Source organism: Mustela lutreola, chromosome 16 (genome assembly GCF_030435805.1).
Source record: "Mustela lutreola isolate mMusLut2 chromosome 16, mMusLut2.pri, whole genome shotgun sequence".
Lineage (NCBI taxonomy): Eukaryota > Metazoa > Chordata > Mammalia > Carnivora > Mustelidae > Mustela > Mustela lutreola.
In genome coordinates, this window is record NC_081305.1 from 6569013 (window position 1) to 6593426 (window position 24414).

At 57.0% G+C, this 24414-nt stretch overlaps 1 protein-coding gene across 1 annotated transcript in view; it reads right to left on the bottom strand.

Annotated features, from left to right (window-relative positions):
- The window catches only part of CMIP (c-Maf inducing protein), a 225157-nt gene extending 201218 nt beyond the window's left edge, over nt 1–23939 (bottom strand). The window contains exon 1 of the mRNA XM_059151279.1: nt 23209–23939. Coding sequence (XP_059007262.1) covers nt 23209–23508 — 300 coding nt within the window. The 5' untranslated portion in view covers nt 23509–23939. The remainder of the gene's footprint in view (nt 1–23208) is intronic.
- Nucleotides 23940–24414: the final 475 nt, after the last annotated feature.

The following is a 24414-nucleotide window of genomic DNA, read 5'->3' on the forward strand; positions in this document are numbered from 1 at the left end:
ATGCTCGAGCATGGCCGCATGCTCTCTCTCTCTGTCTCTCTCTCCTCTAATGAATGAAATCTTTAAAAAATAAATAATGAAAAAATATTACTACTGACTTCACCTTAGAGATGAAGAAACAGAAACAAGTTATCCGACTTGCCCAAAGTCACACATGCACACTTAGTAGATCAGTACTCAAGCAGTAAAAACGCCAACGCGTGCATACACGCGTGCACGTGTGCGGGTGGGTCGCTGCATACACATCTGTGTGTGCCTGAGCTCACACATGTGTGCGTCTCTGTGGGCGTGAGCACGTGTGTCTGCAGACTCCCAGCTGCACACTGGCCCCCTCAGGAAAAGGTTTCCTTTCGCACTGATCACAGGAGTCCCGGGGCTGCGGCAGAGATGCAAACAGGAAGTCAGGAACTGTGTTTACTTGCAGAACTAGAAGCTCCAAGTAGATAAAACCAGTGTGTAATCATTTCTGACTTACAAAATCACAGTTGCCTGTGGTTCCCCCAAATCTAACCCAGGAGTCCACTTCTGTGTGGCGTCCTCACGGGCAGGCCGGTGGAGGGGCGGGCACGCAGCCCCGACTCCCCAGGCACTGTGGGCAGCTTCAGGTCAGGCCCAGCCTTATCTTCATCAGTTTTTCCAGACATCCTTCTCCAGAGGGAGAAAGACAGCAGCTCTGAGGTCAAACGTCTGACATATCTGGCTCTGCGACCCGGCCTGTGTACACGTCCCCTGCCATAAGGCGTAGGCCTAGAACCCCGGCCTCGCGGCCAGCAGCCTGGGCACACCGGGAAAGCTCTCACGGCCCCATCAAGTGTCCCCGAGGCCCCGGACGGGCCTGGTCCCAGCTGGGAAAGCCGCAGAGGGCAGAGGCACGAGGCCACTTTGTTCATTTAATGCTTCTCGATGTCTTTTCTGTTTTTGTTTTTGTTTTTCAATTCTCTTCAAACTGAAACTGTCAAAAGTTGTGCCTGATAAATCTGAAGGCTGTAGAGGAAGTGGTTTGTCCTCCCCCTGCTCACGACTTCTGCAACAGAGAGCACGGGGCTCCGGGGGCTCCTAGCAGGGCTCAAGGAGGCACTCTTTACCTGCAGACGGCTGCCGCCTCGGGACCACAGCCGGCTGGGGCTCACTGCCCACACCCGTCCGAGGGGGCTCCCCAGGAAAGGAGAAGCCCTCCCCACCTCACCTCCCGAAGACTTGCGGAAGCTGGGCTGCAGGCAGGGGCCCGGGAGCTGAGCAGTACTGTCCCATTTTCCAAGAGGGACAACTAAGGCAGAAGGAAACAATGTACTCAATGTAACCTCAACAACGTGCCCAGTGTCCCACAGAGCCAGAGCCGGGCAGAGCCTGAACTTCAGAATGTGTGACTCCAAGTTCCATGTCACCTACCCTGGGAAGCCCTTTTGGGCCAGTCCTTCCCCTGGGCTCAGAGTGCCCGTCCTCGGCAGGCTTGGGCAGACTGGATGGCAGTGACGGTAGTAATGACAAGAGCTCTCCCCTCCTCCGCACGTCCCCTGTGCTGGGCACAGCACTCATGCTGGACATGCACGTCCTCTCAGAAGCCCGGGGGACTGGTACCGCTGTCCACACCACTGTCCTGATGAGAAACGCAAGTGCAGAGTCGAAGCCTCTTGCCCAAGGTCACACAGCTGGTGGGGGGCCGAGTCGGGGGGAACTCTAGCTTACCACTCTGATCACCGGCTAGGGCTCCTTTCGCCAGGGCAGACCGCTCCCAGCATCTCCAATACCAGACGGTTCTCTCCATTATCTTGGTTTAGATGCTTCCTGCCAGAAATGACGTCAAGAGCCCGCCCCTTGGAGCCTCTACCAACACCAAAGGTTGAGGCAGAGAGGCCATTTCCTCCCTGGCAAGCGACTGAGCCCCACACTCCTCACCAGCTCAGCCTTTCCCAGGTTCTCAGACCCGATGATGACCAAGTCAGGGCAAAGAACAAGGCTTTTTCAAGGCTGAGCAGGAAGGAACAAGGTGTTCAGGGGCACTCCAGGGAATTGGCTTCCAGGTTCAAGTCCAAAGTCCTGAGCCCAGCGGGGAGGAGAGCTCACCTGGGCCCACCCCACTCTGCACACTCCTGGCCCACGGGGCACTTCCCTCCTATAGACGTGCCACTCTGCCACACCTCCGGGCTCTGCCAGTGCTGGTCCCGGCCTGGAATGCTATTCCCCGCGCTGCCCACCAGCCTGAGTCGACCCCCTTCTCTGCTCAGCGGCTGCCTCCCAGGGAACCCTGGCACTCCCCACAGCTCCCCCAACACCCTTACATTTGCCAGTCTCTGCATCTCTGTATTCCCAGCCCTTGGCACAACACTTGGTACCCAGCAGGCGTTCTATAAGTGCATGTTTCAGGTATGGGTGTCTAACCACTGAGTGTGCACAGAAGATGCTGACACCTGGTACATTTTCTCGTTCCTGCCCTCCCTTCTGCAGAAGGCTCCACCACATACGGAACGGAGAGGGCTGGCATGGGAAGCCAGGCCCTTCACACTCTGTACTCCTTACCTGGAGGACACACATGGGGCCTGAGCGTGTGCGTAGGTGGGAGAGGCGAGGGACTGAGCCCACTCTAGCTGATTCTGCAGGCAGAGCCAAGCTGGCTCCTGGGAGCAGAGGAACTGTGGCCGCCCCCCTCTCCCAAATCCGTCCACCACCCTAAAGCTGTCTCCTGGTCACCTCAGCCTCCAGAGGGCCATGGAGGGTCCCCTGGTGCATTTTATGGTCTTATTCACTGGAACCCAGGCCACTGGGAACAAAAGCGGGAGGACTATGAGAGGCAAAACACTAAATTTCTATTCTTCCCACACCTGAACCTGGGTAGAAATGGCCTTTTTGAGGGGACAGTATTCAAACCCTCCTGCCTTCTCATGGCAGGGAGGAAAGATGGAGGAGGGGCACCCCGGGGCGGGGCGGGGGGCTGTGCTCTTGGGGCTGCCCTGCACGTGCTCCCTCTGTGCTCACCCCTCCCCCCAGCAATGGCCAAGATGCCATGAGCCTCATCTGCAGGTGAGGCCTCAGGGCAGACACCCTGAGATACTGAAGGGCTCCCTGGGCCCCGCAGAGGGTGTCAGGGACAGGCGGCAACCAGAGGACCAAGGCCCCCCCACACCCGGGCTGGGCCCACACGGGGCGGACGGCATCATCAAGCCCTCTGCCTGACAAACTGGAAATATGCTCCACTAAAAAACCCTCTCTGTGCCCAGGAAGACCCGGTCCCAGTCCTGCGAGGACAAGGGCGCCTCAAAGGGCGGCCGGAGGGTTTTTCTCTTTGTTCGTTTTCCTGCACGTTCTAGTCACCCCAGTCCTCCAACCAGAAGGCTCTGGCCCCAGTGAGACTCAGGAAGAGGGAAGAGCCTGGCTCTGCCACAGAACTTCTGGAACCATCTGCAGAAACTCGCCTTTGCCTTTCCCAAACTTGGTGAAGGAACAAGGGCCTCTTTCAGAGCTGGGCCCTTTTGTTCCTGTTCCCAGGGAGGAGGCGACCTCGCGCAGGGAGCGACTACTGAACGCTCGTTCCGTCTGCCAAAGCGTCCCGGGAGGCGATGCTGTGCCGAGTCCACAATGCTCAGGGCCTTCCTAGCCCCCTTCCTGCTCCGCCGTCAACTGGACGGTGTGGGCCTGGTGGTTTTCAAACCACAGAGCCGGCAGCCTCCCTGCCCAGGGACCGCCTGGTCACAACGACAAGGGCAGCGAGCCTTGAGAACTGAGCTCGGACCTGCCGGGCACCGTGCTAAGTCCTTCAGGAGCGCATCACCACCGAGCATCAGCGTGACCCGAGAGGCAGACGCTGCCAGCTTTTTTTTCTTTTTCTTTTTTTAAATTTGAGAGAGACAGCACGCAAGAGGGAGCACGAACAGGGTGCGGGGCAGAGGGAGAAGCAGACTCCCCGCTGAGCAAGGAGCCCCACTGAGGGCTCAACCCCAGGTCTCCACCCGGGCACCGCCACGAGCTTTCTTTATACAGACAGGGAAACAGAGGCTCACCATGCTTAAGGTCATTACCAAGGTCATCGCTAGCAAGTGGCAGAGCTGGGAGTCAAACCCAGTAACTGCACAAACATACATGCCTGGCGGCCAATCACCTAAGAAACAGATGACTGAATTAATTTTTTTAAAAAGAGAGATGAAGGGAACAGAAGGGAAAAGGAAAGAAAAAGATGTACTTTGTCACTTTGTCACACTTAGTAGCACCTGAAATCAGCGTGTGCTTCCGTGCAAGGATGTCCCCCTCTGGAATGTAAGACCCTTGTGGGGGGCCCTGCTTTGATCACCCGCCCCCCAGCCAAGTGCCCAGCACACAGGAGACCCTGAGCAAACTTCTAAGCATTGGCCCTCCTGCCGGGACAAAACTGGGGGGTGGACCCCACTTCACAGGGACAGCGTCTGCCTTTCCCACACATGTGAGCGAGGACTCAGAAGAGGGACAGCTCGCTGTACTCACACTGCTCTGCCCAACGAGCCCGCTACAAACCACCAGGGGAGGGACCAGCCCAAGAGGACCCAGGGCCACTCATCCACCTCAAGCCTCGAGGGGGCTCCCTTGCTCATCTCACTCATTCATTCTTTCACTCATTTCTTCATTCCCTCATTCGACAAATATTTCCTGAGGGCTAACCCGCCGCACTGTGCTGGGCGGCCCTCCCGGACCCAGACTGAGCCCCTGAGGGACACTTCCTGGAGGTGGCCACCTCTACTTGGGCTGCAAAGACTGAGTGGCACCTCCTCCCTCCGTCCCAGTGCCTTACACAAAGGTTTCTGCATTTCAAAGTGAAGATCCACCCCCCCACCCCCCTACCAAAGACAGTGTGTGCAGCACCATCCCACGTGGACAGAAAAAACAGCAAACCCAAGTGACCATCCTACAAATACGTTACAGGCCAGCATTCTGGGTAAATTTTATTTTCCACGTGGACTTGCATTAATTTTTCTACAATGAACCCGAGTTCTCTGCATAGTGGGGGAAGGAGACGAGCATCTATGAAGGAGTGCTGTCTGTTCCTGGCTCTGGACCCAAAGAACCAAAAGCAGGGAACCCGACAACTGCTGGCCGCTGCACGCACGACCACCATCACCACGGGGCCAAGCGTCCATCACCAGAGGAAAGGATAAACAAAACGAGGGCACCCCCCACGACGGAACAGTACTCAGTCATAAGAAGGAAGGGAACTTTGATATATGCTACAACACGGGTGGACCCTGACACCACTATGCTGAGTGATGTAAGCCGGACCCACAAGGCCAAGGGCTGTAGGATTACACTTACATGAGGGACCTACAATAGGCAAGTTCATCTGGACAGAAGGTAGAAGAGAGGCTGACAGGGAGGGGTGGAGGGCTAGGATTTAATACTGAGCTTATGCTGGAGAGGGTGACAAGTTTTGGGTACAGGCAGTGATGATGGTAACACAACACCGTGAATGGATTTAATGCCACTGAAGTAGGCACCTACAAAGGGTTAACGTGGTATATGCCGTGTATCTCTCACCCCAATTTGAAAAAAAAAAAATGCAGAACCTCAAATATCTAGATAAATAAGAAGGCAGCAGCACACGGTTGACAAAGCGAGAGAACCAGAAGGTGTACTCAGGGAGGGATGTGACCGGGCAGCATCTGTCCCCTGACCTGGGTCTGCCCAACCGTAAAAACGAGCGCACTGGCCTAGATGATGTCACGAGGCCCCGCCGGACCAGACGCGGACTCGGCGACCTGCTCATTCATTTCCTGACACAGAGTGCATTCGAGGAAGATGTGGGCAGGTAAGTGTCCCCAGGTCGTGAAGCCAGCTCCCAAGTGCACCTCCGGCAGGTAAACGGGCAGCGAGCACCTGTTTGGAACACCGCAGGCTCAGCCCAGCCACCTCTCCCGTGATGTCTCTGTTATGTCTCCCACGTCCAAGTCGCCCACCCCTTGGAGCCTCAGTTATCTTCTCTATCAAGTAGAGAGAATGATGAGAAAGTTACTTTCTCTGCACTCCCCTTTCCTGTTCAAACAGCCAGGCCTGCCCTGCAATGTCCCACGGCGAGGGAGACGGAGCACGAACTTCACCCCAGAGCTGGCAGCCGGGAGAGGGCCACCCAGGCCAGTGACAGGGAGGACCAGGCCAACCTTGGCTGCACCTGAGCTCAGTAAGGAGGCCGCAGAGCTGGAGAAGCAGAGCTCTCTCTGGGCCTTCCCTTGTTGGCCAACCAAGGCCTACTCACCCTTCCTTAAGCAGAATCTTCAAAGAGTGGGGTCATAAAAGACACCCAGGAAGTCCCTGGAGGTCACAGGAGAAGTGTGGGGCTTAGGAGCACAAGGGCTCAGGTCAGCCTGACCAAGGTGTGAATCACCACTTTGAGCCCTACAGCTGTGTGACCCTCGAGGCCCGGGGCTGTCCCCAGCCCTGAAACACAGGCATGACCCACCCCAGGGACAGCAAGGATGAGACAGACGCACAGGCGCCCGGCACACAGTAGGTGCTCAAGAAGTGACTGATTTCATTATTTTGCCGGGCCTACCCCATGGCGACGGTACCCAGTTGGACGGAGAACAGGCTCGGATCTCCCTCCAGAATGTTCAGGGAAGGAGAGGCATGCAGACACACAGCACTCTTTTAAAAAAGAATTTGAGAATCATAAAAAAACACAAGCGCATCCCTCCAAACTGCCAAATGTGGTGGGAGTAATGAAGCAAACAAAAGGGAAAGTTCAACTCCTTTTCTTGGCTTAAGAACATGCAAATGCAAAATTCGGTGGCAAAGCTATCAGCCCCGCAGAACTCCATGGCTACATCTGAAAGGGCCCCAAGGAACCTCGCTCTCTCAAGTCACTTAAACTGTGTTTCACTTGAGAATGGGCTCAAGACGAGGGCCCAGCTCATGTCAGAAGAGGTGAGGACAATGCAGGAACTCAGTTATTGTTTTTTTTTTTTCGAAGATACCCACCAAGGAAGACAAAGATGCCGGTCAGCCTCCCGCCGCCCCCCAAGAGCCGCGTCCTGGACCTCACAAGGGGACTCAGCTCCCTTCAGCTCAGTTTGCCAGGCAACCTGCATAATTCACTCAAAAAAAAAAAAAAAAAAAAAAAAAACCACCAGCCCTTCCCAGCACAGCACATCCACACTTCTGAGTCAAGTTCAAGGCGATCAAACACAAAATCCACCATGGCCTACTTGGACACTGTCCGGGCCTAATTTTTTATGCTTACTACATTTTAAGCCTTGACCTCTCAGGGGGTGGTGACCACTCTGTCCCCTAGCTTTATAGGTCAGAGAGGTGAGGTGGCCCAAGGTCACTCTGTGTGCCGAGAGGGCTGAGCACTGAGCCCCACATACGACACCAGCAGAGCCGCCCTGTGCCGACCACAACGTGGCTTTGGTGATGCGCTCTGCCTTATCGAAGAGCGAAGCGTTGTTCTAAATCTGAAAACAAACATTTTAGGGGCAAGAGTACCAACCTTGAAACTCCAGACGGGGATCAAAGAAAAAAATATTTCACCAGAACCAAGAAGACTAAACACAGCGCTACAAGCGTAGAGAATGCTGTGTGGACAGATCCACTTCTCCAGCCAAAGGAACAGAGCCCCGAACAAAAATCTTGATCTTTCATACTTAATGGAAGGGGTTTTTTTTAATCATTTACTTGTTTATTTCTGTACAAAGTTCCATTTCCTGCTAGTAAAGTGTTGCAGACCCCGAGACTGGTTTATAACCTTGGGGGTCCAGGAAGGACTCCCCAAGATTTCCTGTGCTGCAGATGCTAAATCCCACAAGCTTGTTATCTTATCATTTCACCAGCAGGAGGGTCCGCGGCTTTCATCAAATTTCCAAAAGGAGTGTGTTGCTCAGAAAAGTCCAAGACCCAGTGTCCTGGCACATTTATTCAGGCGGGAAGATTCTGTCATTTTTGATGGCCTGTAAGTGACAAAGAGACCTCCTGACCGTCCACTCTAGGGTGAGGACAGAAACGAGACCAAGAATGAAAGAAAAAAAAAGTCACTTTCCAAAGCAAGTCATGCACAGCATAAACAGGCCAAAATTTAAGTGGACGTGACAGGGAGCCGTTAAAAATTAATAATAACAACACGATTTCGTGGGCCTCCAGGCAGGAAAGAGGAAGAAAAGTGGCATAACTTGAGACAGGCCTCCTCCTTGTGAGGCAGCTGAGTTCCCCGGGTTGGAGCAGTGTCCACACAGCACATGACCACGCGACAGGCCGGCAGTAGCACCTGACACACACTAAGTCCTCAAGTGGGATCTGCGGGATGCTAAAGGAACACCTCAAGCCACTTACTTCTCACAACCTTGGGATGCGGGGATTATAATTCCAGTTTCACAAACCAGGCTCCAAGAAGTCACATGACTTACTTGAAGTTACAACCAGAAAGAGGCAGAACGGGGATTTGGACCCAGCTACATACACTGCTGCGTGAAACCCAGGTCCTGCCCCCTGCACGATGCCTTGTTTAGATGTGAGACTTTTAACCCAAAGTCATTTTTCAACAGAGTCATCGCTACAATCCTGGTGGCTCCCCTGAGGGTCATTTAATGTTCCTGGGTCTCAGGCTCCTAATCCGTACACTGAGAGACAGACTGCCGGCCAACAGCAATTGATTAGTAGTGGCTGTCTCCAGGCTCACTAGCAAGAATCAATTAGCCAGGATTGATTAGCAATGTCTACCAGGGGAGAGGGACTTAGGAGTGGCAGCACGTGTGTCATATATTTGCCATCCCAGAACTAGATGGCCTGCAGGTTCTCTCTGCCTGATTCTAATTATAAAAATTTAAAGGGGGGGAGATGGAAAAGGAAAAAACAGATTAACATTTTCCAACACTGCCCATGGCTGAATTCAACAAAGCCTAAACGGCCGGCCAGCCAGTTGTGCATGCTTTGTGCACACAGCCCTGCCACACGGGAGGAAGTGGAAAACATCAGATCTGCCGCCTGCACACCCGTGAGACACCCCATCCAAGCCAGAAGCAGCCCAAGTGTGGCTTCTGTCAGGTCTGGCCAGGGCTGTACAACGCCTCATCAGTCCATAAGCAAACCAGCCTCGCACACCACTCCACTGGGCTTCGTGCCCCGGCCTGACCTCTCACCCAGCCTGAGCCTTAGTCAAACGCCTTCCCCTCACTCAGCCTCAGTCTCCTGACCCTGGAGAGTCTTCACAGGGTTGTCATAATGATTCAACACCACAGTGCATCGAAGTTAACACAACAAGCCCAAAGTAACTGGGCAGGTAAAGGGCCACCGGGAGCATCATCACCATTCTGCGAAGGCAACACTACTTTCAGAAAAGAGTCTACACCCAGGAAATTAATTTCATTTTCCCATGTCTAGAGAATCACCCATTTAGTTACTGTGAGCTCCAAAAGGGAAGAACTCTGAAAACTACTCCATCCTCTTGAAGCTCCTGGTGTATGAGCTGGGGCCCTGGGAAGAAACAGATGGCAGACACAAAATGGTGTAATTTGGAGAAACGGTAACAAAAGGATGACATACCAAGGTGTGGGCAGAGCACAGGGAAAGCACAAGAAATGGTTTTTCTCCCTAGGGTGACCAACTGTCCCCTTCTGCCTGGAGTGCGGGCTTTCTTGGGACACAAGTGCAAACACAAGTTTCCTGGGACAGTCCCAGGCAAGCCAGGCCAGGCGGCCACCCCATTTCCACCATAGGCCTGAGTGGGGGCGGGGGGGAGGGGTGACAGGAGCGGTGATGGAGGGACCCTGCCTACCCACAGCAACCTTAAATTAAGGAGGCGACAGCCTCCATCTCCTCCAGGGTCCCACTGACCAAACCCCCCTCCCCTGGAAGCCAGAGGGCATGGAGGCCCACTGATGAAGGCCATGTGGCCAGGTCCTGGGCACAGAGAAAAGTGAACAGGGCAGGAGTGTTATCCTGGGATGGCCAGGGGATCAGGACCTACCTCTCAGGTGTCTCCATGGGGAGGTCCATGGGGATCCAGAGTTCCCAGTCCTCATCCAACAGGAAAGACAGGAACCTTCTACCCTTCTGGGAGGGGGTTGGGGTAGAACAACCAGACTCAAGCTCCATGAGGCCAACACGTACACATATAATGCTCCTCATTCAAAGGTGGGCTCCAAAGAAGCAGCCCCTCCCTTGGCTGCGGGGTCGCCACTGACACTGTAAATAAGGCCAGGAGACACAGCAGGTGGCCACAGAAGAAAGGGTTGTCATGAAGGCGGGGGCGGGGGAGTGCCGTCAGACACACACACAGGTGCACCACCCAGGAGGGCCGCGAATGGTCTCCCACTGGAGCACTCGAACCAGACGCCACTCTGCAGGCCCCAAGCATGTGTCAGGGGCAATATCGTTGAGAAAACAAAAGCGACTTTCAATTCTGTTTTTAAATCATATTTTCCAAGATCAAAATCTTATTTCCCACGCACTGCTGCTGAAAGCTAAAACCACCAATAATACCTCAAACCTCCCAGACTCCCAGCTGCGGATCGGGGCCCTGGCAGCCAGGGCTGGGGCCTGGGCTGAGGGTCCACTCCCGATTCTGGTGCCTGAGGTCACAAGACAAGGTCAGGAGCAAGCCCTGAGGCTCTCCCGGACAGTTCCAAGGTCACAAGCCAGGGACAGGGTTTCCAAGAAAACCTGAGGTGCTTGTCTGTCCCTTCACAGCCCGTGATGCTCGGGCCCCCGGCTGCCCTCCAGCGCAGCCGCACTCAGCCAAAGGCCTGGACCGATATCAGGTGTCCTGGATGAAGAGGACGCTGCCTTCAAGAACGGACAGTTGAGCAGGAAGCAGGAATGCAGACCGGGGGGAAGCACTGGCTACACCCACACTCTTCTAAGCCCCGGTCCTGGCCCCGGCCCCGGCCCCGCCCCGGGGGACTATCTCTGTCACCCTTCGGACAGCTTGGGAGCTTGGCTATTACCCCCACCCGACAGATGCAGAACCAGAACCAGATCACACCACTGGTCCCGTGGCCCAATATCAAGGGTCTGAGTCCAACAACACTGGCCAGCACTCGTAGCCACGACGATGAGGGTCCTTGCTCAGGAAGGACTGACCTGGGGGGCAGGGTCTTTAGCGCCCCCCCATTGCCACCACGGGTTTCACAGTGTGGGGGGGACAGGCTGCGTGCCGCCCCGCAACCCTCAACACAGACTCCTTCAGCAGCTGCCCTGAACAGGGCTCAGCTCTCTGGGTCCAGAGGGGGCTCTGTTTACCACTGGGCGTCAGCAGAGCCCCCAGACTGCTGCTCCTTGAAGCACTGTCTACCCTACGTCCCTCACTCCTGCAGCGCACCTGCCGGCCGGACCCACGGATACTCCAGAAGTATCTTTTTGCATCTCTCCTGGCGATGTGGTTCAGCTCCAAGAGGCAGAGGGACCCAATGCCTGGCCTTGGAGGGGAGGGGTAGGTACTTCAGTCAAGCAGATGAAGGCCTTCTTAGAAGAGCCCCGCAGCCAGGTAGCCTACCACCAGCCCACTCCCCCTCCTCTCCACAACCCCCGCAAAAAAACACTTCACTCCTCACAGGTTGTTTCATTTCCTCACTCCAAAACTTTCTAATGCTAATTTTTCTTTCTTTTATTGGCATGATGCAATTCTCCTTTCAACACGGCCATCTCTGAAGTCCTGAGTCATCAAGACAGCACAGCAGGGGGCGATCCAGGGATCACAGGTGTGGGGAGCCCAGCGGATGCTCTGGCCAGCGGGATTTCCTTCCAGGGGCCTCGCCAGAGAGCCCCGCCACTTGGCCCTGTGCCAAGCCGGACACAAGCATCTGGACTCGGCCGGACTCGGCCCGGCAGCCCCCACAAATCTCGTCCTTACCCTCCGTGCCCCAGGTAACCAGGCCAGGAGCACAAGCCACAGCCAGGGCCGACTCAGGGCAGGCGGGACAGTAAATGAGCTACCCGGGGTCTCAACAGAGAATGGGGCCCCCAGGGGCCATGTCTTCAGGCATTCGGGGCCATCACAACAATGGGGAGTCTCTAGTGGGCTGAGGCCAGAGACGCTCTACATCCTCAATGCCAAGGACGGCCTCCACCACAAAGAATGGTTTGGGCCCCGATATCAATGGGGGACAAAGCTAAAACACTCTGAGATAACGGCCTAATGGCTTCGTGTTTAGGAATCGACCTAATCCCTGCTTGCTGTGCGAAGGACCCCAGGGGTGTCCTACATCCTCATCCAGGAAAAGCACAGAGTGCTACACCCCCAAAGGTTCATATGCATGGCTTTGGGGAGGCTGGAATTGTGGGAGAAATTCTGGCTTCTTTACTTGATAAGCTCATGGTCCCCATGTGATGATCTTTGTTGCTTCCATCAAGTGCAGAAGTGAAGAGCCAGCAGGGAAGGCTGGCGGGCGCCGAGGCAACTGGCATCCAGCTGGGGAAGGGGTGCACCGCACCCTGAGGGAAAGGGAACCCCCACGGCAACTGGGGGGTCAGGGAGGCCTCCGGGGGCTGGAGGTGCCAGAGCTCCAGGGTGCTGGGTAGTCGGGCCGGAAGGCCGGGCGTGCTCCCAGTGGATCCGGGACTTCAGGTTCGCCGTAGGCAGGTCACCACAGCCGGCTCCCACGGGCAGCTCCTCCAGGCCAGGCCGTCTCAGGCAAGGAAAGCGAGGCTCCACGGGGCTGAGTCCACTCTCCCGAGATTGACACGGGGCAGGTGAGATGCCAACGTCTGCCACAGCTCTCCCCAAGACAGGCCTGCGGGTGGCTGTACCCCCCAGGCCAAAACACTCCGCTCCGTCCACAAGTTCCTCCGCCCCACTTCTGTAAGGCCCTCCTCCCAGCGTGGGGCTCAACCTGGCTGCTGGGGGTCTTACTGACCCTCGGCTCTTCAGCACTGCCCACAGGACACGTGCAGTTACACTGTGGCACCAGATGGCCTGGGTTCAAATCCCAGCTCCAACCATTACTAGCTGGTTAAGCAGTGAGCTCATCTCTCTGGGCCTCACTCTGCTCATCTGTCAAATGGGGGAATTAGCAGCAGCACCTCACAGGGGCTCCAATGCACAGAAGCACTGGGCAAGTCCTGGCTGTCGCCATCACAGGCTTGCCACTGGTGAGTTCCCACAGCCCAGCAAGGAGGCACCGTGGCACGTGGGAAGGTCTTCGGCTCTGGATGCAGGTCTCCGGGTTCCAGATGTAGAACCTGAAACTCGCAGGGCCTCAGTTTCTGTCTGTAAACTGGAACCCCAGGGGCCGGTGTGAGCATCAACACGCAGACACATCCAAAGCACTCGGCGTGTGGGAGGAAATGATCGGTACTGTCCGGATCCACCAGACACCACGGGCTGACCCTGCTGGGATCCCCAAGCCTAGCAGCCGGAAGAACACTGGTGCAGTCCAAGCGCTTTCGTTTTCCTCACTCCCAAAGCAAGCCTTGGTCACAGGGCCACGACACATGAACCAACCAGAGCAACAGAAGGAGCTCAGCCAAGTCACTGTTCCCCTTTCTGCCAGGGCAGCCCGGCCCCACAGCTCACCCATGGGCCGGAGACCCCACTATAGACCCGAAGCAAACTGCCACTCCTACCCTGGGCCTCAGCCTGATGGAGATACCTTCTCAAGAGCCCCAGGGCCAGGCTGAGCCTTCTCACCAGGCCTCCAAGAAGGAAGGTACCAGAAGGGGAACCTTGAAAGCTAGAGCTGACAAGGGAAGTTTCAGGTCCAGGACTTAGAAAGCACCAGAGGCCTCTGATGGAAGCCCGTGAGGAGCTCAGGGCTGGCGAGCTGAGCCCAGCAGCCTCATGGCCAAGGCAACACACCAGGGACCCTCAGGCCTGTTCCGGCCCCTGCAGCTGGCCACGCACACCACATGGCACACGGGTCCGAGGCACACACTGTCCATTTGCATCGGCAGCCCTGGAGGGAAGAGCGGCATAGGTGTGAGCGGCCTGTCCTGCGGGGGGCCAGACACACAGGGTCCCAGGGGTGGAGAGCAGAGGTCTGAGCACATCTCTCCCCTCTCCCCTTCCAACAAGGAGGGACCCACCAACGATGCGTTCGCAGCAACCTCACTCTTCACTCACTCAGCCAGCCAGCCAGCCAAAGATGTCTGCTGCGAGGCCGGCCTCAGTGTCCCCATCTGTAAAGTGGGCGGAGAAACGGTAAGTCATTGGGCTGTCATGGGGGTCACCGATGGAACCACCCGGCACAGCGCCTGGCAGAAGGAGCACTCACAGGGGCTGTCACCATGGTCACTGTCGGGACAGACGCCTGGCCCTGGTGACTTGGATCCCTGCACTCCTGAAGCCTCCACTTCGGGGGGATCCCAGGCTCCCAGCTGGTGTCCCGTCTTTGCACTGCGACCAGGGCCCTCTTGGCTGGACCATGCCCTGGTGAATCCGGCACCCCCTTCGCCCCCACGGGGGGCCCACTCTGGCAAGTGATCCCGCCTCCACCTTGACGCGCTCACTCTGTAGGCACAGCGCCGGGAGCACACCCTGGTGAACGCAGCTCCCGGGCAACTCCCTCCGCGCACCGTATCCAGTACTCGACTCGCAGACTTGCTGCCTGGTGCGCGCTCTACAAATACTTGGCGTTCACTTCCCAACACCAGTTCCCTGAACTCACTCGACAAATTCACAAAGGAATGTCTGCCAAACACCAGCAGACACGGAACTGATAAGCCCACTGATTCTCAGCTAAGACGTTTCTGCAAGAGGCTGAAACAATTCTATGATACCTGTTGGATGTGCCCGTATCCATGGACACGCGCACCCACGCATGGGGGCAGGCCTGCCCCTGCCTCTCCGCTCACCCTCTACACACACATACAGTAGGTAGACAACCCATGTCCCTGCGGTCACGAACGCGTCGCTCCGCTCCCTGCAATACATTTTCTTAGCCTACTTTACTCTCTACCAGAGAGAAGACTGTGAACCCCCTGACCTGCCACTGAGCTCAAACCCAGGAGCTAGAAGGGCTCACGGTGTTTGAATTTCCCTTCCAGAGCATGTCCTCGAAGACATCCAACGGTGGGACTCCTCACCATTCCACGGCCTCCTTCCCCAGGGCCCTGTGCTCAGGAGTTGTCATATCACCGAGACGTGACCAATAGAGCGGCCAGACCTACCCACGGCTCAGCCGGGTGCTCTCTCCCTCTCCCACCTCCTGCTCTGTGAGGCCCAGGAGGGAGGAGAGGGGCAGCCAGTGACACAGCAGGCAGGAGCCCAGTGCCCATGTAATCCAGCTCCAGCAGGGCAGAATCTGCCACTGGACTGAGCAGAGCATGTTGTGTGATGTCACGCGGATCTGGGGGCTAGCTGTCACCGCAGTCAGCCCACCCCCACTGACGCCCAGCCCCGCCCACATGGATGGGTGCATGGCCCCTCTGAACCTCACAGGAGCGTCTGCTGGTGATCGCATGCACCTGGTCTGGACAGTGAGCCAAATGGGGGGGGGGGGGGCGGGCAGGGAGGCCAGGCCTGGGCTTCTCCAGATTGTGCACTCCTCTCTGCAGCTTTTCCAGGCCTTTAAGAGCCTGGGACTGGCTCAAGACACCCAGGAAAGGACTACTAGGTCCAGTGTTATCTTCCCTCTCCTGATGACCCCACCTGAGCCGGAGCCAACCAGCCCAGCCCCAGGAAAACATCCACCACCCCCCACCTGAGTCCCATATAGCTACCTACCCAGGTACTGGAGAATCTAGCTCTTCTGCTTTCCTCTAAAGTGAGTTTACTTAGCCTAATTTGCTTATATCCCTTTCTCGATCATATCATTTCTGATAACAGCTTAAAGGCAGAAGGGCCAATGAAAAAAAAGGCAGAAGGCACTGGAAGGTTCTAGAAGGCACTGGAAGGTGCTGGGAGGTAGGAGTCCTGGGTGTGAATCCCAGTCCCTCTGCTGAGTCATTTGTAAGGGTCTCTGAGCAACATACTTCCCCTCACCACTTCCCCTCCCCACCCCAGCAAAATGCCAGAGGCAAATTCAACAATTAGTGTTCTAGGTCCTAGGACCCTTATAACTCAGGATGGACAAATGGTTTTTAAGTTTCAATGGGCTTTGTAATTTAAGAGTCTCTTATAGCACTGCTCCAAAAGCGATTCACTTCTATTGAGAGGAAGCCTGGCTAAATAAAACAGACACACACACACACACACACACACACACACACCAGAAGCCTGGAATAAAAAAGCTCAATGGGGCGGGGAGCTCCCTGTATGCCCAATGATGTGTACATTCTGGGTGTTCATAAATATTTTTCAATAGATGATAACAGCTCCTAGAAGGCAGGGGTAATAACAATTGTACAGCAATTACTTAATGCCAGTCCAGCCACTTTACCAGGTGATTTCTAAGTATAATCCAACCTCAGGGCCTTTGCACTTGCCACTCTCTCTGCCGGGAATGCTCTCACCCCCTCCCCTGACTGCCACGTGCAAAGCAGCAAGGTCGCCAGTCCCCAAGCTCGGGACACCCCACCTACCTGCCTGCTTTGTTTTCCTTGGGACCCCTGTCACAGCCAGGCAGATTTTCCATCTCCCTGCTTAGTGGTTTATTATCTTCACCCACCCCACCAACAGACAGGCTATGGGGGCAGGGTGCTATATTCTTCAAAGTGCCCAGAGCAGTGATATTTATCTGTTGCATAAATGCATGAATGAACTGCCATGCCTTACCTCACTTAACCTCACCGACATCAGTACCAGAAGGAAATCCCCAGAGTCCGAATTTTATAGGTAAATACAGACTGTTAGGTGATGTGCCCAAGGTCACCCAGCAGTTGGAAGCTGCAGGGCAGGGACTCAGGCTCACGGGTCTGACCACTCCACTGGGCCTGGCTGTTCTCCTCCAGTCACCTCACCACACAGCCCAACACGGAGGCACCTGCACGCGGCAGGTGTAAAGAAAGGACTACCGAACACGGGTACCAATTCCTGCACCAGAAACCTTTCCTCTGAGATCTCCTTTGCCTCGGGACACAGGGACAGCACACACACGCACGCGTGAGTGCACACACGCGGCTCATCACCCTTTGGTTATGGCTCTGCTGATGTCAGCAAAGCTTCCTTTCCAATGTGCACTGCCTCCCTCGGCGCCCCGCTGAACTCACTGGGTGCTTTGTCATCAGAGCCAGGAGTGGGGAAGAGACATTCTCACTTCCTCCCTTTCTCTACCCCGGGGCTGGGTGGCCTGGCTCCCATCCTGGGGAAGCAGGAAGTCTGGGGACAAAAACCATGCTCTCAGGTGGAGCAGGAAACAGCTAGCCCCGGACACACAGACTCCTGTCCTCGGGGCACAGGTCAGCGTGACTGCTCAGAGCCCCCAGCTCACCTGTGCTGAGCTCCTGGGGGGGGCCAGGTGGGCGGACTCCCCAAGGGGGCTCCACGGCTGGTGACATGAAGCCAGATGGAAGCATGACTGCGGGTGGCCATAACCCCAGGCAACACTGCCCATCCCCCTCTGGGGGAAGGTCAGCTCTTCCTTGCAAAGCATTCTGGGGCTGAGTATTTGAACACCCCCCCCGCAAAGAAGCAAAAAACACTCAAATTATCCAACCAGGAACAACTCCACTGAAGAAAAATGGGAAGTGTCTTGTTTCAAACAGCAAAAGAGCAGGTCTAACCTAAATGTCCCGCGACAGGAGACAGTCCAGGAGCATCACATTGCCACCACAGAGGACCGTGACAAAGAGGAGGCGGCCATATGCGCACAGATCTGGAATCATTTCCAAAATACGCTGTCCAGTGACCAATCATGCCCAGAACAGCATGTAAATGGCCGGAACGGGAGGCAAGGCTACAGAAGAAATGGGTAACGGGACTGCCTACAAGCAGGAGAACTAGGGGCCACGGGGGCATTAAAGCAGCATTTTTCCCGGGTATGTCTTGTTGTACCATCTGAATTTTTTTGATGTGGGTATTACTGTTGCAATTTTTTAAAAAAAAGAGCTTTGTGGGATGTTTAGTTTAAAGAAACTAGACTGTGCTCTTGAGGAGTCTGTCTTAACCTGCTTTCAACAGTCTCACGGCCTTCAGACACACCAGATCTGCTCACTACCCCTAAGTTTCCCAAAAGCACTGCTCATCGGAGGAGACTTTGCTCTGGAGACTGTCCACTTTCAAACAGTAACAGTCCTTTCTACTCGCACAGAATTTCAAGAAGCTCTCTCGGGGCAATTAAGAAAACACACATTGGGATGCTAGCCCCTGCTCGTAGTCCTACCCACCTGGTAGGACTCAGAAATATCTCCAAACCTTACAGCAACCCTATAAATGAAATAGGATTATCCCACCCTCCGGATGGAAAAAAAAAAAAAAAAAAAGCAAGGCCCACCAAGGGAAAGCCATGTGCTAAGAGTCACACAACCAGGGAAATCATAACCTTAGAATTCAGACCCAGTAACCATGTGATAGCAAAGCCCAGGCCAGCTCTGCCCCATGGTGGGGACACCCTAAACCGTATCACATTCCATCACTTAATCTCACTTAATCCTTTAATCGAAGGCATAATTCAACCACCTCAAATGTCTATTCCACCAAAACACCAAGAGGGTGCCCTCCACGTGGGCCCAGCCTGGCTGGCCCGGAGAAGAGGGAGGCCACTCTGATTACCCAAGGCTGGCAGTAAGGAACCCTGAGACAGCTTCTGTTCTCGGGACAACACGGCTGCCAGGACACCCCTAAGCCTCACCAGACACAGTACCCCAGAAATGCCCACTCTCGGTGTCAAGCGAGTCGGCAGGTGCAGGAGCAAGAGGCGCCAGGCAGAAGCCACTTGTGGGCCGTGGAGCCCAAGCCATAGCACGTGCCTGTCTCCGTCGCCGGTCTGGCACCAAAGCCCAGACACACGCCACGTGCCACCACCTGGACTGGCACGATTCTGCCTGCGGTCAGAAAGAGCCCCTCCAACTGCACTAGGCAAACGGCAGCATCAAACGTACACCCTCCTTGACGTGCATTTATTTATTACAACCTGGAAGGGAAGAACACATTTGCTGTTTATGGAGAATTTAGATTCTTTTCTCCTCTTCTGTCTCTGGCCCCCGCCCCCCCCACCCCTCCAATCAGACATGTTACCCTGGAAACAAACTTGATAGACCCAAAATCTTAATGACAAATGGTACTGAAGGAAAACAAAAAAAATTATTTCTGTTTACTCGCTGCCGCAGAAAACATCCAATAAACCAAAGGCGGGAAGGATGGACAGACAGGAGCTGGGTAAGTGACAAAGTGGAAAAAAACAAACACGCGTGCACACACACATGCAGACACATCCCTGTGGCGCCCGTGACTACCCCGGAGGACACAGGCTTTCATTCTCAGGCGGAAACCACACCGTGGGGCTGAGCTCCCCACTCGGCACTGGACACCCAGCAGGTGCTGAGTTAACAAAATCCAAGTTCAGAAGATTGCTGCCCCCGCACCCCGCCCAAGAGAACTCCTCATTAAAGAGACCGACAAGGATTAAGGGGACTTCTCTTTTCTTTACCGTGATAAAAAGCCCAGAAGAAACCTTGCCATCGGAGGAGCAGAGTGGAGAAAATTTAAAAGCTAGTCACTGAGGAATTCAGGCTTGAAAATAAAGAAGGCCACGGCCACCTGTGCTCCCACCCCTGTGCTGTTGGGTCAAGGAATCAGATCGGACCCAGCACTCCGAGACGCCATGTGCTGCATGTAATAAAATAAGGTGAAAGGAAAGGTAGGCAGCTTATTTGTGCTTCTTGGGCGCAGAGAAACAAAGCACACAGACAAAAGCTCTCCTCCAGCGGACAAACATGTCTAGCAGGTGATCAAATTCAACCCACACATGAGAACAGCAAAATGGATTCTGGTCGTGTGGACCCGGCTGCTTCTGCAGAACTCCTGGCCCTTGGCTCCAACCCACACTACAGTCAGCAGCCACGAAAAGCCCAAAGGGGCCAGGGGAATGACAAGTCTGGATGCAAAAGGGGAATGAGGCACCACGTCTAGGCCACAGTCTGGGCAGGACCGCAGGTGTGGTCCTGTGTACGCCAGGGAGGGGGCGGACTCGTCCCAATCACCCCTCACACGTCAGCCAGGTCACTGTCGCCTTTGTGTTTCCTTCTTTGTTTATGAGCACTGGGGATCCAAAGTCTCCAGCACAGAGTGCCTTGGGCCCAGCGCTGTCACAGGCCATGTCCGGCACACTGCTGGCTCTGCGAGGATTTAATCAGTAACTGGCACTGGGGCAAGCTCCAACCCGACCCCACAGAAGGCAAAGTTTATGCCCAGGCCAGGAGGTGACGCCGCCAGCCCCCAGAGCCCCAGGCTAAGCCCATCTCCCCAGCGGGGAATCAACTGAGGTCCACCTGCGGGCTGGACCCGGCCGGAGCAGCCTACTTCGCGGGGGGGGGGGGGGGGGGGGGGGGGGTGCTGGGAGCCTCCATATGGACCACAGGACTAGCTGTGGTCCTGGAAGCCTTTATCTCTGACAACAATCCAGTTAATTGGATCAGCGTAGACAGACTCCAAAGATGTTTTGGGCAGGAGCGTATTTGGTTTGTTTATCGGTTTGAATCCAGATCAATCACTCTGAGTCTTGTTCCTGAAGCCCACGCAATTAACCAGATAATTACCAGACGGTTCTAAGTTGGGCTGTGCCGATGGCTTGATACACGGATGATGGACATTTCATGAAAGGATTTGACCTGCTCCGGAAACATACCTGATCAGCAGCTTGAGGCTGGGCCGGGGACTCTGCAAAGCCACGGGGCTGCACAGGGCTTTTGCAGTAGTGAACTACACTGAAATTCACCTTTGTTTCATTTGGGGTTAATATTTCTCAATAGCGTGCTTGGGCCACACTATAAAATGCAGACAGATTACATAATGCCCAGGCCTCAGGGAAACCCCTCAGGGGTTCCTTTGCTTCCCCAGGGCCTGGACACCAACCAGGTGTCTCATGATGGGACAAGGTCCCTGGTACAGTTTCAGTCCCACCTCTGCCCTGGAGGCCACTGCCACAGCCAGGAGTGCCCTCAGCAGCCCCCTCCACACTCACAGGCCCCGGCACAGGGAGCCCCGCACCCCACTGGAGCCCACCAGGGCAAAATTCAAGGCCACCCCCTGCCCACAGGGCCCAGTGGCCACAGGCGGAGGAAGGGGGACTGGCCAGTCCATCGGACACTTGCTCATAGTTCCTACTTCCACATTTCCGACCCCGCCGCAGCAGGGATCTACTGAGACAAATCTTGTTCTACGGGTGGCCTTCACCCCCGGTCCTGAAAATCACAGCTCCTCACCAGAGAGGGCCAAGCTACGAAGGTGCCACCCATCTCGGCTGGTGAAGGTGGTGCTGGGGCCTCTGGCTGCTGGAGAAACCACTGCCCAGTCTCAGTCTTTGCTTCTTTCCTCTCCTAGATACCTCTTGAGCAATCAGTCACTGGGGGGAAGGGGGCCTTGAGCCTCCAAAGCTGGCTTCCCCCCACAGACCGTGGCCAGCAGCCCCAGAGCACGCACTCCCGGCTTCTCCCACGGAGGGCCACTGTGCCTCTCAACCACTTCCTCTCCCCTCCCAACTCCCCTGCATTTTGAGGAGTGGGAGGAAAACAAAACCACTCCCCGGAAGCAGGGGAGCCGGGTTGGGGGGCTCCTGATCCCAGGCAGGGAACTATTAAGGGCACCGGTTCCTGCCTGAACCTGAAACACTGCGTGCTGGTGAATTCTCTGAGGTTCTCTCTCCACGGAATGAAAAGCCAAATAAATGCCCAGGCCTGTGGCTTTGCACGGGATTAAGAACATGCATGAGCCTGAGCCCGGGACCGGACCGCCTCACGGCAACCAGCGATCCTCCCTGAGGAAGAAGTCTTTGCAGATACTGCACCAACCTGCCCACAGGAAAGAAAAAAAAAAAAAAAATAGGTGTTCTAAGCACGTCGGACCTGAAATTCAGAATAAGAGTCCTCGTGTGTTTCAGTGGTCTGGGGAGGGAGGAGTGGTTTCGAAGAGTAGGGCTGCTTCTGCTAACTTTTCCCCCCCTCCCCATTCCTTGGAGCATGTGTCACGGCCTGTGACACACTGCCAAGGGAACATGGATGCCGGGGAAATGTCTACACACGCTACATGTTTGTGACATGCCATGGAAGCGACACCCTGTTTCCTGGCTGGGTTTTCTTGGCACAGGTGTGGGCAGGCACTGAATTCTGCCACCTCCATCCCCCACCTCCCCCGGCCCCAACACCGTGCTTAGTAAACACAATCAAGATCACGACCACCCCAGGGGGAGTGTGCATTCTAGGGAAGACCTGCCACTTCTCCAGAGAGGACGGAATCCCCTCCGCAAGGCTCAGGCCCAAGCAGAGCTGGTGCTTTAAACTGTCCTTGTTTCAAAACACAAAGCATCCTGCTCAGCCTCCCGCCAGCCACCCCCACGCCCTATGATCCCCACCACAGTTGTCTTTCCCCACCTTGCAGATTTGATTTCAGAAACACATCAATGACTTCTCCTCTCCCTCTCATCCAGCTGACCTCCCAGCCATACATTTGAAACAGTAACAGTAACAAAATAAAACCAACCGCAGAACACACGTATACACACACTTCACAGACAATGCAAGACCAGGGCCCCAAAGCCAGCTTCCACTCCAGAACCTGACCACCCCTCCGTGGGGAGGAAACAGTCCGGGACCCCTGGCCCCTCCCCCTCCTCATCCAACATCCCAGCGTGCGAATGAGATTTTTCAGAAAGGGAAGCACCCAGTTTTGCCTACCAGCCTGAGCAGGAAAAAGACAGTGAAGCACAGAAAGAACTGGCTTCTGGAAATTCTTTGGGTTTGGGGGTTTCGAGGTTGTTAGGTTTTCTTTCTTTATGGGGGGGGGGGGGGGGGTCTCGTTTCGTTTTCCCCTCCAGCGCAGATCCAGATGGGCCGCGGGCTTTCAGAAAGGGAACCCCCACCACCCTCGCGGCCCACCCCGGGTCTACCCCCACGGTCCCATCCGTATAAACACTAGCTAGCGCCGGGTCCGGGACGTCCGCAGATGCCCAGGCTGGGGTGGGCCGGATCCGGTGCAGAATTCCGAGGGTCTCCCCGAGCCCGCCCGCTGGGCATAAGCCGGCCCCGAGCGCAGGCCAGGAGGGGGGCGCCGGGGTCCCCCCCGCCGCCAGCCCCCGCTCCGGCCCCCAGGCCGACCCGGCCCCCCCGGCGCCCCGCAGGCCCCGGGCTCCAGGTGCAGCGGCGGGCAGGGGGCGGCGGCGAGAGGGGGCGCCTCCCGGCCCCGAGGCGAGGCGCGGGGGTGCCGGCGCGCCGCCGCCGCGCAGAGCGACTCACCGTGGCGGACGCCAGGCTGTTGTCGGCCAGCGTTAGGTGGTGCGGCTCCCAGCGCCTCAGGAATTTCGAGGTGAGGATCTTGCTGAGAAAGGTCCGCGGGTGCCGGATGACACAGACCTGGATGTCGCCCTCCTGCAGCAGTTTGTACCTCATCCCGTTGCACAGCAGAAGGGCCCGGCGGCAGGGCACGGCGCCCATCTTCGTGCCCTCGGGGGCCGGCACGTCGCCCCCCAGCAGCGGCTTGGTCTCCTCGATCTGCCGGGGGTCGCCGCCGCCGCCCGAGCTGCTGGTCAGATCCATGGCCGGCCGGGCCGGGGCGGGGGCCGGGGGCGGGGAAAGGGGGCTGTCCCGGGCTGCCGGGGCGGCGGGGCCCCCGGGCGGCGGCCCGCACCCCCCCCACCGCCCAGGAAGGTGGGGGGGCGTGGGGCTGGGGTGGGGGGCGCCCGGCAGGGGAGGGGCCGGCGGGCGGGCGGGCGGCCGGCGCTCGGCGCTTCCTCGCGGCCGCGCTTCCTCCTAGCTGGTCGGCTGCATGCTGGCGGCGGCCGGAGCGGCGGGCGGCGGAGCGGGCGCGGGGCAGCGGCGGGGGCCGGGGCCGCGCGGGCGGGCGGGCGGGCGTGTCTCGGCCCCGCCGCCCGCTCGTGTGTACAGTACGTGTGTCTGGGCGGCCGTCCGCGGGCGAGTGTGCGGCGGGGGCCGCGGGGGCCGGCTCAGTTGAGAGATTGCAGAAGCCGCTCGGCGCCCGCGCGATTGGTCCCCGCGGGGTCATGTGCCCGCCCCTCTGACGTCAATGGCGGCAACGGCGGCGGCCGCCGCGGCTTCGGCCTCTCGCAGGCGGAGTCGGCCGCCGGGCGGGGACGCGAGGGGCAGAGGCGCGGCCCGACGGGAGGGGGCGGCCCCTGGGGAGGGGGCCGCGGCGGGCGAGCCCCGGCAGGCCCCGGGCCGGCCCCGCCCGGAACGTGGGGGTGGGCGGGGGCCGCGGGGGCGGGGCGCGTGACGTCACGCCGAGCCGCGCCCCCGCCCGTGCCCAGGCGGGTGCCCGGGCCGGTGCCCCGGCCGGTACCCCGGCCGGTGCGGAGCGCTGCGGCCCGCCGGCCCCCGCCCCAGCCGGCCGGGATCGGGACGGTCAGCGCCCCAGGACGTGCGGACGCGGGCGGCCGACGTGCACCCAGGTGCAAACCCGGGGTCCGGGGTTGGGGAGGGGGGGTG